Here is a 15,368-nt window from a genome sequence, read left to right as displayed (position 1 = left end):
AAAGTGAAGTATTCTGTAGTGCACAAGACACTGCCTTTCCCTGTCGTGACTCGAGACATACTCCAGGGGGTTGGAGACTGATTTGTGTGAGGACAGGCACAGCCCTATTCAGGTGCAACTGCCAGCTACTCCCTCCATTGTAGCCCAAGAAGACTCATGAAGATATGCAGGGCACACCTCACCTCCCTTTGTGTGACTGTCTAGAGTGAATTCACAAACAGCCCAATTGTCAGTCTGACTCAGAGGTGTATCCAGCAGCCAGGCAGAGGCACAGAATAGTTACGCAAGAAAATGCCAATTTAAAAAAAAGTATTTTTTAATTGTGAGTTCAGAGACCCCAAACTCCAGATCTCAATCTGCTCCTAATGGGAAACTGCACTTAAAAGATATTTTAAGTCAATCCCTATGTTAATGTGTGGGAGAGAGAGGTTTTGCAATAGTAAAAACCGAATTTAGCAGTATTTCACTACCAGAACCTGTAAAACACATCAGTACATTGCCTACCTTTCAAATACAGTGTACCCTGCCCATGGGGCTGACTTGGGCCTACCTTAGGGGTGACCTATATGTAGTAAAAGGGAAGCTTTCAGCTTGGCAAGTGGGGGCACTTGCCAGTCGAACTGGCAATTCCAAACTGCCCAGACAGACACTGCAAGGGCAAGTCTGGGAAATGTTGACAGGGCTACTCATAAGGGTGGCACAAATCAGTGCTGTAGGTCCACTAGCATCATTTGATTTATAGTACCTGTGCAACTCTAGTACACTTTTAGGAGGTACTTACTAGTAAATCAGGTATGGCAACCATGAATAAATCAATCCAATTTAGACAGAGAGCATATGCACTTTAGCACAGGCTAGCAGTGGTGAAGTGCCCAGATTCCTAAAGCCAGCAAAAACCCGTCAGAGAAATAGGAGGAAGGAGGTAAAAAGCTTGGGGATGACCCTGCAAAAATGGCCTGGTCCAAAATTTACTATCAGGACATGTAAAACGCACCTTGACATGTCCTATCTTTTATACACCCTGAACACTGCTCATGGGGTTGCCTTGGGCCTATCATAGCAGTGACTTTCAGGTAATAAAAGTGAAGGCTTGGGCCTGGCAAGTGGTGGCACTTGCCAGGTCAACATGGCAGTTTACAACTGCACACACAGGCACTGCAAGGGCAGGCCTGAGACATGTTTGCATGGTTATTCATGTGGGTGTCACAATCAGTGCTGCAGGCCACTAGTAGCATTTGATGTACCAGCCCTGGGCACACACAGTAATCAAATCAAATATGCCAATCGTGGATAAACCAATCACCAATAAAATGTAGACAGACTGCATATGCACTTTAGCACTGGTTAGCAGTGATAAAGTGCCCAAAGTCCTAAAGCCATCAGAAAAATGAGAGGAAGAAGGCAAAAAGTTTGGGGATAACCCTGCAAATAGGGCCAGGTCAAACAACTACTTATATGTATTTAATTAATTTAAAACACTATAAACTGTATTTACTAAACAATATATCATATTATATAGAACGATAACTGTGAAAACAATATTATAAACATAAAAAATAATATTCTTAGTTTAGATATTGTGGTCCATGGTATTTTTGACATGATATTTAGGTTCCATGATATTATGCACCCAATATTTATGTTGTTCACCTTGTGAGACAGCACCGATTATTTGAGACAATGGCCCTAATTATGAGTTTGGCAGTCTTTTGCCAAGACTGCTGCAGTTGCGGGCGCCAAAAGACCGCCAATGTTGGCGGTATCCCGCCCGCCGTATTAAGAGTCCACAATGAAAACAGTCAAAATACAGCCACAAATCCGACACCGCCAGGACAACTGAGGGTGGGAAAGATGCGGTCCCACCACCAGCACCGCCACGGCAAACACATTTCACCCTCCAGATTACGACCCACAAATCAGCACATCGGTCATTGCACAACGGAAAACCACTGGCAGTGTGAACCGCCGTGGTCAAAACTCACCTCCACCAGAACACAGCACCACATTGGGCAGTACGAATACCCTACACCTCAGATTGTAGAGCATGCAGCAGGCAACTATGATCTGGCACAACTTTTGGGGACTGGAGAGGAGGGCACCTCCAGAGATGTGGAAACACCGGAATCGTGCCTTTGGTAGGCCAAAACTCCTTTCAATCACACGCATCATCCTGCCGTGGGCCTTATTGTAACGTGCCTCGGCATCCGTGGCAGGGTACCTCACTTGTGTTAATAGCCAGGGCAGGTTAGGATAGCCTGAGCCACCTGTACGAATGAAGGCGGGACATGTTACAAACCAGGGACAGCCACACAGAAGAATGTGTTGACAGGCGCTACAACAGGAACACACATCCATCTTGATACCTACCAATGAGCCAAGCCCAAGCTCTCTGTAGACGTGCCATCATGTGTGGGACATTACTCTTCCTCACTAAGTAGGTGTCATACACAGAACCCAGAAACTTGTCAGTCACTTTGGAGATGTACTGGTCTGTTAAACACACCATCTGCATGTTAATAGAGTGAACGTTTTTTTGGCTCCTATATACTTGTTTTGTTCGTTTACAGAGGGAGGAACCAAAGCAATATGGTTGCCATCAATTGCTCCTATGACGTGAAGAATGTGTCCAAGGTCATAGAAGTCTGCCTGTACAGTGCCCAAATCCGCAGTTTGGGGGAACCTGATGTAGCTGTCCATGTGTTTTAGGAAACCAGACAGTACATCCTTCAAAGCGAAACCGAACATGGGCTGCAGCTTACCTGCAGCCAAGCCCACTGTGACCTGAAAGCACCCTGTTGCAAGGAAGTGTTGTACTGTCAAGACTTGTACTGTGTGAGGGATGGCATAGGGATTGCGGATGGCAGTCAGTAGATCTTGCTCCAACTTGGTACATAGCTAAATGATTGTGACATGATTCAGACCACAGGTCTGGACAATGTGTCTCTCTTCCAAGGTATCGAGGTCGACTAGCGGATGGTACACCTTTGCATTTCTAATTCTCCTCATTACATGGTATCTAGGATGGAGAGGCAAGAATGTAGATTGTGACTAGCACTCCACACATATTAGATGTACAACATGTTATACCACACACCAAACTATGCACACATGCCTGCACAGGTGACACACACTACATTGAGTAAGCAGAGAGACATTTCTACCATCTGTGGTGGCCATTGATGGCCCCGTACTTTGTTTGTATAACACAACACGTATGATGTCCCATTTTGTGTGCACATATGGTCCTGCATGGGCCATGTATGTAGAAGTTACAGTACTCTATGGTGCAACACCACCTAGAAGACAGCTAGTAGGTGAACATGCAGGTCATGTGACCTCCACCCATATTACAGCACTGTGCGTAGAATGTGATATGTATGTGCCAATACATGATGGTACAACATGAGGTTGCGTAGCATTCTGGACATATAAATGCCATGACACACTTATTTTTCAATAACAAGCCATTTGCTGTACAGCCATTTGCTGTACATAAAATGGCAGGTGTCTGTCCTGCAACACAGAACAGATGGAAGTGATGCAAGTCCGCCAGTGTCTGCTGTCATGGTGTTAGGCGTTCGCAACCGCCATGCAACTTCTCATTGGTTAACATTGCTGCCTATGGGGGACTGGGGCCAACAATGATCACCGCCGGCAGTGACTGTCATGTATGTGGCGTCCGTGACCACCATTTTCTACTGCTAAGCTCACTTGACTCATGACACGCCTGCAAGCAACACCTCCACTATGTGAGCCGATGTATACTGTCTCTGGGAGCCATCATGCCACGTCCTGCAGGTGATAGGGCCCCTGCCTTCACACAAGAAGAACTGGAGAAGCTGGTCAAAGGGGTCCTACCCCTGTATGGACAGCAGTATGGGCCCCCAGAGGAGCAGGTGGGCCCCATGCCATTGTGATGTGTGTTAGGGGTCTGTGTCATTGTGAATGGAATAGGCATACCAGCCACGAGGTACATCCATGCTGGGGGCATGGATATTAGGAGTGTGAGCCATTACGATGGATGTGGATGGCAATGTTGTGTGTCTGATGTGTGTAGGACAATGCTGTCTACTTTGTGCCAGTCCAAATTACTTTCTCTGTGTCACCCATCCAGGTCAGCGGCCATCAGAAGAAAGGGATTTGGCATGCCATCGCCAAGAAAGTGCGGACCATGGGGGTCCATAGCCGGTGGAACACCCATTGTTGGAAGCAGTGGGAAGACCTGAGATGCTGGTCCCGAAAGATTGTGGAGGCCCAGCTTGGAATGTCCTCCCAACGAGGGAGGGGCGCCCGTCAGACCCTGACCCCCCTGTAATGGCCCGCATTTTGGCAGTGGCATACCGTGAGGCGGATGGGCCCTGACAAGGGGCCACAAGGGGGTGAGTACTGACTATGACTTCGCCCTTGTCAGACCTTGAGTGGGTTTGGGTGGGCTACTACTGGAATACTGTGATTGTGGACAATGGTAGACACACAATGACAATGGCGATCAGTGACCCAGCCAGGGTAAATATGATTTATGTGTGACAAGACAATGCTGTCACTGGATTGAAATGTCACATTTCCCAATATTGGGGCGATTTTGTCTACCTAAGCATTGTGACTGATCAGCTCCAACCATCGGCATCAATGTATCAGAGGTATCAGTGCAATCCCATCTGTGTTAGTCTCCTACATGAACTGAGAATGTTTTGGTTTTGTACAGTTGCTGCCATGGACTGACTGTGGGTTTGGCTTTACAGTTGCACCACAAGAAAGGCCTTAATGGGACAGGAGTATTGCCCTAATAGGTGTCTATGCAAACATATGTCACCTTCAGAGTAGGGATGTGTAGTGAAAAAGCAATTGGACACTGCTACATGAGATTACACAAGGACAGTTGTACAGCTATTGTTGCTATTGTAAATATCATTGTGTGGACTTGGGCTTACTACTATGGGAATGGTACTTGATGTGGTAAGTGCCCTGGTAGGTCCCTGAAGTACCAACATTGTGTGTTGATGTCATTTTGTAGATGTCCCTGCCAATTGCTCTACTGCAATGGTGAGTCACTGCCTTCTTCATGTCCATATCTGTACTTGTGTGCACATCTGATGGTTAACTGTCCAAACAGCTTTCCATGGGCAATAGGTATTATCAGACTTGGAGTGCAATTGCAATGGGATGCTCAGCCATGAGATGTTATGTGAGATATGCACGTTTTTATGTGTTTATGGAAGTTGGATGATGACCCTTTCCTCCTTTTCTTCTCGCTCCCTTCCTCTCTTAATTTCCCTTTGTGTGCATCAGCATCATCTGGCAAAGGAGAAGGGGCACAGGCCAGTGGGGAAGCGGCAGCCCAGGGGACCCAGGAGGCTGATTCGAGTGAGGCCAAGGGACCCAGTGCGACAGAGGTCGAGGGGCCAGGGGGGAGACCGGATCGTCTGCATCATCCTCGGACTCCTCCTCCAGTGGACACTCCCTGGCAGCGGTAGACCCATATGGGACCACCCCAGCACCATCATTGTCCACCACCCCCCGTTGCTAGCACCACCCTCCCTGTAGCCATGTAGCTCCCCACCCAGTTGCCCGTGCCCGCTTACCCGGGAGGGTGGGCGTCTCCTTCGCCGCAGGCACCTCTGCCCTGGCCCCAGTCAGCCCTGCTGCCCTCAGTGAGGAGACTATTGACATCCTGAGGTCCATCTCTGTGGGTCAGCCCACCATTGTGAATGCCATCCAGGGATTGGTGGCTCAAGTGCAATAGAGCAATGCATTCCTGGAAGGCATTCATGGTGCCATGGGTGCCCTGCAGAGATCCTTTCAGGCTCTGGGCTCCTCCCTGATGCAGCCAGTATTCCTTTGTCTACTGTTACCCCTCCACCTACCTCTTCCTAATCCCCTCTCCCCACACCCATCCAGAGTACACCTTCACACATGCATGCATCCACTACAAGATACATGGTTCCACATGACAAACACAAGCACCATAGGACCCACCAGCAGCATGCACACAAACAACACCCACCTGCAGACACAACAACATCCACTGTCTGCACAGACACCCCCACCATCTCCTCCATCACAGAGACTTCACCACTCACACCTGCTGGCACGACATCAGCACTCCCTGATCCAGCCACAACTCCCATATCAGCCACAGTCACCACAATAGCTGACCTGCAGACATCCACCCCAGTCACTATGGGGCATATTTATACTTTGCTTGCACCATTTTAGCATCAATAATTTTGACACTAAAATGGTGCTGAACCAACTCCATATTTATCTTTTGACGCTAGCCCGTCTAGTGTCAAAATATTGGAGTTAGCGTCATGTTGTGGATGCGGCAAACTACCTTGCACTAATTAGATGCAAGGTAGGCATTCCCGTCCAGAACATGACGTTCACACCCTACCACCTTATTTATACTCCGCCACAGAAACAACGCGCATGGAGTGGGCAGACCCAAATAATGGAGCAAGCCTGCTTAGCGCCATTATTTAATGTCTGGGTCAGACGAGGCGTTAGGGTACCTGTGGACCCATTTCCATGGCCAAACAAATTGGAATGGGACCACAGATGCCCACCCCAAGCCCCAGGAGCACCCATCCTGGGTAAGTACAGGTAAGAATATATATATATATATATTTTAATGTACCATTGGGGCCCCTGCCTGGTATTGGGTCTTATGGCCTTGCCCAGGGGACACTGGTCCCCTTTGCTGGCCCTTGGTGTGGTGGGCATGACTCCTGTCTTTATGAAGACAGGAGTAATTTTTGGGTGCTAGTGTGTCAGAAAATGATGCTAGGCTGGTTAGCAGCGTATCTATTGCCGCTTTCCAGCCTAGCGTAATTTCTGGCCCACTAGCGCCTTCTACCCTACTGCCATCCCCCGTTCGAATATCTTTTTATTAGATGCTAGTCAATCCTTAATGCCAGCTCACACAATTCCATAGATATGGCACACGGCTTCTGCTATGGAATGGCGCTAGCCGTTGCTAAAGATTTTGCTTCAAAACTGTGTTAGAACAGTTTTGCAGCAAAAAATATAAATATGCCCCTATATCCTCACTCACCACAACCACCGACACCCCCACATGCAGCACATCCACCATTCCTGCAGCCACCACCCCAACACACAGTCACCCATCCAGAATGGCAATTCCCAGGACCTCCTCCCAAAACACCTAAACCCCGCACTCACCCACCCAGCAGACACCCAGCACACACAAGCATTCCACTCATGCACCTGCACCCATGACATGCACAGACATCCGACAACCACTCCTACTCTCTCCACTCCCAAACGCTTTCCCCGTGACTGCCCTTGTGTCCCAAATAAATATTTCCCTTATGAGTTTACCCAGCTCCCTGATCCTCTCCCACCTGTCAGTCCCCAAAGTGCCCTGTGTCTCTGCCCAGTTCCAGCCCTTCCAACTCCACCTCTTCCTGTGCACCCCTTTGGGATTTTTCTGTGCTCCCCCCCTACCAAGAGGTCCACCCCCCCAAACCCAAAGTTCCCCATCCCAAGGCAACACCTAAAGACCCTCCACCAAAACCCAAAACCAAGCCCCCCCAAACCAAAGGCAAACCCAAGGACCCCCTTCCTAAGCCCAGACCCCTCCCTCGACCACCACCCCCTCTCCCCTGAGATGCCTGTCTGCCCTCTTGATGCCCCAACCATGTGGAGGTGATTTTGCAGTCAGGAGTCAAGTTGGAGCACTGAGACGTGCTATTTGTGTTATGGCATGGAGACACATGGACTGGCCAATGGCCTCTTGCCTGTATATAGTTATTTATTTCTATTTACGTTGTAATACATCAGGGCCAACCTGCCGTTGGTGTCGATAATGACTTACTTGTCCTGCTTTTCATTCCACGTGTCTGGTTGGTGTATGTGGGTTTTGGTTTGTGGGATTATGAGTTGTGTGTGTTGGTAATTCTGGCTGTTGTGCCTGGAATGCATGTGTGAGTGTGGGGGGGGGCGTGCCATTGGTCCAGCTGCTACTGATGTGTTTTGTGTGTGTGATATGATTGTGTGGTTCCATTCATGTGTGTAGCTGAGCTGAGCATTGTATGTGGTGTGATGTGTTGTGTGCTATTGTGTAGCTGTTGTGTATGCACCAGTGTGTGTGGTGATGGCTATGTCATCTGCGTTGTGTGTTGTGTGGGCATAGTGTGACATTTGGTACATTGTGTGGGTGTGTGCTGTTGTTGATTGTGTGTTGTCTTTGCGTGTTGTTGTCGGTATGTGTTGTCATGTGTAGGTGTGCAGTGCAATCTGTTGGCAAGCATTTGTGTAGGTGCGATTGTGATGTAGTGTGACTGTTGTGTTGTGTATATGTGTGTTGGTCTGTGGCAGTGATATGTATGTGAGGGGTGGTGTGTGTACGGTACGTGTGTGTTGTGTGTGGTGTGTATTGTTTGTGTGTGTGTTTTGTGTGTGTGTGTAGCTGTGTAGCTGTGTGTGAGTTGGTATGGGTGTGTGGTTGTGTGTGTGTGTTTGTCGATAACCGTCCCCGATGTGTGTGTTGCGTGTGTTCTAATACCTTTCCCTCCAGTGTGTGCTTGGTGTGTGTACTTACGGTTGTTATCCTCTTCGTCGTTGCCGTAGCTGGCTCCCGAAGACACAGGGCGAACAGGAGCATAGGGAAGACAAGTTCTGGTTCCATGGAGGCTCTAGACGTGTCTGTGTTCCTGAAGGTGAGTGTCTCCTTTGATATGGTTCGTTTCTGCCAGGGTATTGGTGGCAGTGCGACCACAGCAAAAATCCTTGCGGTGTGCCTCCTCGTAATATGCTTGGTGGGAACATGGTCCCCGCCAGCCTGGAGATGCCTACCACTGTCCGGCACGGTCCGTCCACACTGGTGGTGGTACTGGCGGTGGATTGGCTGTGTTCAGTTCAGAAGACCGCCATGGTCATAATATGGCGGTATTCTCCACTGAAACCAGCGGCGGTGCAACCGCCATAGTCACCATGGTGGTCCTCACACTGCCAAACTCGTAATGAGAGCCAATATCTTGTGAAGCTTCTCTGGAGATTTGGGCAATGCATGAATACAAGGTTTAAACTCTGCATGTGGTTCTGCTCTGGGCATACATACAAAATGTGCAACTAGGGTCTGATGAACTGAAGCTGGATCTAAAATGTACATATGGGGCTATTACAAAGTATTGAGCTTTAACTCATTTTTAATGAGATTGCCAACAAAAGTTCTGACAGAAACATTGTCGGTGGCTATTAAACCCATGCAACCCCAGAATATATTTATATTAAACCCCAGAAAACTACTCAGTCATCCTCAGGCCCCAACCATCAGCCCCTGTACTTAGCAAAAAGGGAGGAAAAGGAGTTTGGAGGGAGTAATCCAAATGAAAGGGGGACCAAAAAGCAACATCTCCACAGTGTCAAACAAACATTATTACCTAGTGTATCTATATCTACCTCCACCAAATATCAAAGGAAGCCTTTACTTCATGCTATCCAGCATTGACAATTTAAGTAGCCACGCACAGCTGTAAATTCAAAATCGGTTCTGGCAAACCAATTTTAAGAAACATCTTCAGCTGCTCTTGCAGTGCCTTTAGAAACATCCTCATCACCTCTACTACCCAAAATCAATTTGGGGTTCAAAACGGACCAGTCCATACCAATGTAAGGATACAACCTTCATCTCCCTTTAGGAGACCCTTTTTGTGAGGTCCTGTGTAATGCCTGTCAGACTTTGTCAGGTGCTTGTCAGAGGATTAGCACTGAATGAAGCTACCTTCTCTGCAATACACTTAGTGGTGAATAGAAATTCCTGTAGTGCTACTATGATCTGTGATTTTCCAATGAAAGGGCTACTTTCTGTGTCAGTAGATGCATCTGTGGCAGCCATGCCTATATTCTCAACCCACGGGCCATGGTGTCGGAAAGAAATATCTTCCCTACTAGAGTCTTTATCTGCCATTATTTTCATGTTATTGCAAGAGCTAACTAGCACTTCCAGCTACATCTGAGACAGGATCAAGGCTGCCACTCGTGCTCCACAACAGCAGTCTTCATGAAAAGACTGAGACTGACACCACTCAAGCCCCTGTGGCTCCACAAACACTATCTCTCCTCCTGGTCCCTGTTTAGCACTGTGGGCAGACATGATTCTCTGCCTATCCTTCGTGCATCTTCCATGGCCATCTCTCTTGCATTAGGTGGTCCCAATGAGAACCAATGCAAACGCCATGTGACATCTTTATCTGGACTTTTCCCTAACGTAGGGTTAGAGGCTGTAGGGCGCCACCTTGGATTACCCAGCAGCTAAAGATGTTTTCTCCTTGACTCACATTCCAGAAAAGCCTTCAGGGCTTCCCATCTAGTTCTTATACACACAACCACCTCCACTCCATATCATAGCTGGCTCCACCCCCACTCACCCCTTCCTTAGCCAGTTACTCTATACTAGTATTTTATGACTAAGCAGGGCAAGTAGGGCTTCGTCAGGGGGCATGATATTTTACCTGGGGCTGTGTAAATTGTGCCTAAACATACTGGCTATGTCGTAGCATATGAAACTTGGGTCTAGGGATTAAAAGTTATAATAGGGCATAGAATGGATTGGCACATGCATGTAACAAAATGCATATCTTCTCATCTTAAGCTAAAACTCAGCATTTGAATCTGTGACAGGACTTATAGGGCCCAATTCACAAAGTCATTTGCGCTCATTTATCAGGTTAATATGCACAAATGACATGGTTTATTGCTATAAATATGCAGGGATAAGCCTGGCGAGAAGAATGGAAGTGGCAAGAAACAAATGGTAGATTGTCTGGTGTGACTATGAACACCCACAAACCTGCACGATTGCGAGAAGTCTCAAAGTATTTTCCCACCCTTTCCCCCATTGGAAACGGTCACAGATTTGCTCGGAGAGATCTGGCCTATATCTCCTTCTAGCCTAGGGTGGAACTAAAAAAAAATGCGGTACAGGTGTAGGGGAACCGGCTCCTCCTAGTGGTGGAAAAAATAAAAAAATGAAGAGTTGAGCTTTACGATGCAGACCTGCACCTTGTGCATAATTCTGCACACGTGGCACAGCAGTTCTAAAACTGTCACATTCCCAATAGTACACCTGTAAAGCTGTGACTGGAGCAGCTTTTCAGGCAACTGACCTGCCAATTCAACACATTTCTTCTCACTAGAATAATTAAACAAATAGGCTAGGAAAAAGTAAAATGCTCTCAGCAGTGATTTCCTCATATAAGTATAACATGGTAAAAGTATAAGATACCCGACACATCACTGTCTGCTGGATAACGAATACAAATCGATTGACTAAGACAAGTGATATTGCTGTTAACAAGGCTAAAATAAATCGCGGCTTCATTCCAGGGAGTGCTTAACAACGAATGGGCATCTATAAAAGATCCATTGCCGGTGAACATTTACAAGCTATTTCAGATCCAAACTTAATCATCACAAAGTTGCTACAAAGTGAAAACGCCATATAGTTACCATGTTTTAATGTAAGTGATGATTCATACAACAAAACTGCAATCAAAACGTCTTCTTCAATTACTTTGTTTCTTAGACTGAGTTTAGCATGTGCTTCGGATAATGAAATCCTGCAAACAATAAATCAAACACGAGGTCATTACATGCATTATCATCAATAGCATGCACACTGTTAATTGGAAAAAATAGTTACTTTTGATTGTTGTGTTACATATTGGGAACCTTTATTGAATACACAAACAGCAAAGAGATCTGTTTATGTATGAGAGCCCAGAACACTATAGAATAGCGAATATCTCGCTTTCTTGAAACACACACATATGTATACATGTGTACATGTGTAAATGCATATACATGCAAATAATCCATAATGAATAGTAATGTAATTTCTCCTTTTTTGCTATTATTGTGACCCGTTAATAATTGTTCCATTACATGTTTATTTTGGTGCAGTTAACAGTTAACATGGAAACACTGTTTTTCAAACAGGGAAAGATTTATTGAAACCAGTAAAAAAAATATTGGACTATGTAGCTTATAGTTAAAAAAAGGTATTTTATTATTGAGTTATGAAAACAAGGTATCAGATAAACAGGTTCTGCTTTTATAAAATAAAACAACTTCTGGCTAAAATCACAAAGTTTTGAAACTGCTGTCAGCAAGGTAAAGCGTACAATGGACCCTGACTTAAATTAGAATGCTCAGCTTTCATTAATAAACTTGGTTAAACATAATAGGAAGTAGTTATGGTCAGAGATTGCTGAAGCTATTGCTAGCATGGCAGAGCTAATAATGGACTTTGACTGTATTTAGAAGGTTCACGTGTTGCTTGGCTTTCAAAAACAGGCTACTAATTAAACAAAGAGCACTGGCAAAGAAAGGGATGTTTCAAGTTTCTCATGTACTGTTCATCTATCAATGGGATCTGATTACAATTTCAGTCTTGCAGATTTACTTTAGCTTTCAAGAAGTGTTTACTAATTATTGATGTTTAATTGTGAAGCTTTGCAGAGGTTGTCAATTTAGATTTGTTATTTCTGTGAATTGTGGAAAATAGTTCATATCTCCAATTCACTCTGTGCAACAAAAGCACCCAAACATTGCATATATATTCACTGAACAAACAAACCGTAAAGTGAACTTTTGTTTGTTTTGGTTATGAAACCTTACATATGTTTAAAAAAACTAGAAATGCACTTAAAATGCAGTTTAGATGTGATTATGGTTTAAATTTAAACTGTACAAATACTGAAATTGAAACTAAACTTATGTCAACAATCCATAACTTGTATAACAGCATACAAACCATAACTCATACACCAAATACAGCGCTCATGACCTCAACCTTGATTTTGCAGATACAATTACAGATGCTATGCATGTCTCTCACTGAGAGGCATAACGTGAACACCAGATTCTGAATGTAATGGATAACAAAAGTGCTACTTACTGTGGCTGCACATAAAGGATCCCAATCCATGTACCAATGCTTGGAAGACAGCACCAATGTCCATTGTTTGGGAGATGGTGCAAACTGGAACAAGACGGGTAAGGATAAAGCACTTGAGAAGACTGGGGCTGGCTTCCTGCACCATTAATGTAAACTGAACTTACTGACCCACAGTTATGTCTGCAACGTAGCAATACCCGACGAGGAAGGAGGAGGCCGCCCACAGGCCGGTGGAAAGGTCTTACCCGCCCAACAAATAATGAACACACAAGACCGCCAGCAGTTCTGGGGCGGAAACCACCACCAGGCAAAGCGTGGCAGAAACTAACAATATAAAAAGACACACTCGCTGAAGGCACACACAACATGCCGACGCATTCATGGAGAGAGAGTTGGAAATAATGCCAGTGCTGCTCCTTGCCATATACCTGCTGGACTGTGACCGCCGACGAAGACGACGACGGTAAGTACCTCAACCTAGTACACATGGGAAGAAAGGGCACAGTTACACACCCACCCCACCCACACCGCAACGCACTCCCAACCCCTCCCACCATCCTAAGTCATACATACCACAACAAGATGTACTTACCAGACACAAGGCAACAAAGGCCTGCACCAAAGTACACAGATGTGCACACCACACCCCCACAGTGAAACACTGAACAACGTCACTATATTGTGCCGACAGCACTACTGGGCACTCAAATTTATTCACATGGAAAAAACGTAATGTCCAAATAAGGCCATTGACCAGTCTATTGTAAATACCCTTAAGGGCCAAAATATATCCCGTATGTGCAAAAGGTACTCCACTTGAAAGGGGCATAAATGGGCAGCCAGGCACCTCAGGGAACAGGGGCAGAGGGTGGCGGGGGTGGGCACTTACGTTTAGAAGGGGGGGCTTGGGCTTAGATTTGGGAGGTTGAGGGGTTTGGGCTTGCCCTTGGAAGGAGGGGGAATGGGCTTGGACCGGAAGTGGCAGAGGGACCTGGGGCAACACGGGGCTTCTTCCTCCCTGTGGAAGGGGCACAGGAATGGGAAGGGTGGACGGGGGCAGACTTGGACGTGGAAGGAGTGGACTGGGCAAGGAGATGGGCATGTTTAGGGATGAGACAGGGTGGGCCAGTGGGTTGGAACAGGTCAATACAGGAGAGGAAAAGCTTCTTAGGTGCAGTTGGAGGGGATTTGGAGGCAGGTCTTGGAGTGGAGGTTGAGGGAGTGCTTGTATCAGGTGTAGCTGTGCCGGACATGGATGCAGGTGCCTGTAAATATGCTGATGTGTGGAGGATGTGTGTTCTGTGGATGTCTGCAAATGTTTGAGAGTTTTGGGAAGGGGGGTAGACACAGTGGAAGAAGACAGGCTGCCAGTGTACATGGATGTCTGGTTGTCTGCAGGTCTGATGAGTGTGCTGCAAGTGTCCGTAAATGTAGTTGTGGTGAGTGCAGGTGTGGAGTCTGGGGTGCATGTCTGGATGTCAGATGTTGTGGTGACTGCATGAATGGGGCAGCAGCAGTGACTGAGGGTGCAGTGTGTGTGGTGTACATGGTGAGGTGACAGACAGGGTGGCTGGGGAGGTTGACACACTGGGGGAAGTGGGTGTTGTTGTGTGTGCGCTTTGGTATGTTGGGTCTGTGCCTGCCTGTGGTGGGAAGTGTGGTGCTTGTGTTTGTCTGTGTGCTTCTTGTGTGTTGATCTGTGTGCATGGCTGTCTGTACGTGTGCTTGGGATGGGGGAAAGGGAGTGGGGTGCTGCAAGGGGTAGAGGTGGTGGGAGGGGGGAAGGAAAGACCAGGGACACTGGCTGCCCTCAAAGAGGAGGCCAGAGCCTGAAAAGATCTCTGTAGGCCAGACATGGCACCGTGAATGCCTTCCAGGTATGCATTGCATTGCTGCATCTGGGATGCTAGCCCCTGGATGGCATTCACAATGGTTGTCTGCCCTACAGAGAACACACCTGTCCAAGTGCCTGGCACTAGAATGCATACATACCACAGCACCGACATCCATCCATCAAAACAGTATCACAACAGTGTTGGTACTCATCCCTTGTGGCTGTTGTGCTGCCTTCAAGCGCCCATCCAAATCTGGAAAGGCCACTGACAGAATGCGGGCCATGAGGGGGGGTCAGGGTCTGACGGGCACCCCTACCTCGTTGAGAGGCCTTCCCCAGATGGGCCTCTCCGGTCTCCCTGGCCCAGCGCCTCAGGTCCTCCCACCGCTTCCTGCAGTGGGTGCTCTGCCGGTTGTAGACCCCCAAGGTCTGCGCTTGCTTGGTGATGGCTTGCCACAGGCCATTCTTTTGATGGGCGCTGACCTGCATGGGACACACAGAGCAAAATACCAGAGGTTAGTATGTGTGCACTGAATACAGATGACATGTCGTTCCCTATGGAACGGCCATTGTTGAAAGCCATGTTATCAACTCACATACAGTACATGCCAG

The 15,368-nt window shown here is 47.0% G+C and overlaps 1 protein-coding gene across 1 annotated transcript in view; it reads right to left on the bottom strand.

Moving 5' to 3' along the window:
• The window catches only part of MCMDC2 (minichromosome maintenance domain containing 2), a 1,221,288-nt gene that overhangs the window by 145,122 nt on the left and 1,060,798 nt on the right, over positions 1-15,368 (bottom strand). The window contains exon 13 of the mRNA XM_069218905.1: positions 11,473-11,582. Within this exon, the coding sequence (XP_069075006.1) occupies positions 11,473-11,582 (110 nt within the window). The remainder of the gene's footprint in view (positions 1-11,472; positions 11,583-15,368) is intronic.

This window comes from Pleurodeles waltl, chromosome 2_2 (assembly GCF_031143425.1).
Source record: "Pleurodeles waltl isolate 20211129_DDA chromosome 2_2, aPleWal1.hap1.20221129, whole genome shotgun sequence".
Taxonomy (NCBI): Eukaryota; Metazoa; Chordata; class Amphibia; order Caudata; family Salamandridae; genus Pleurodeles; species Pleurodeles waltl.
This window is presented reverse-complemented; position numbering and strand designations above follow the sequence as displayed.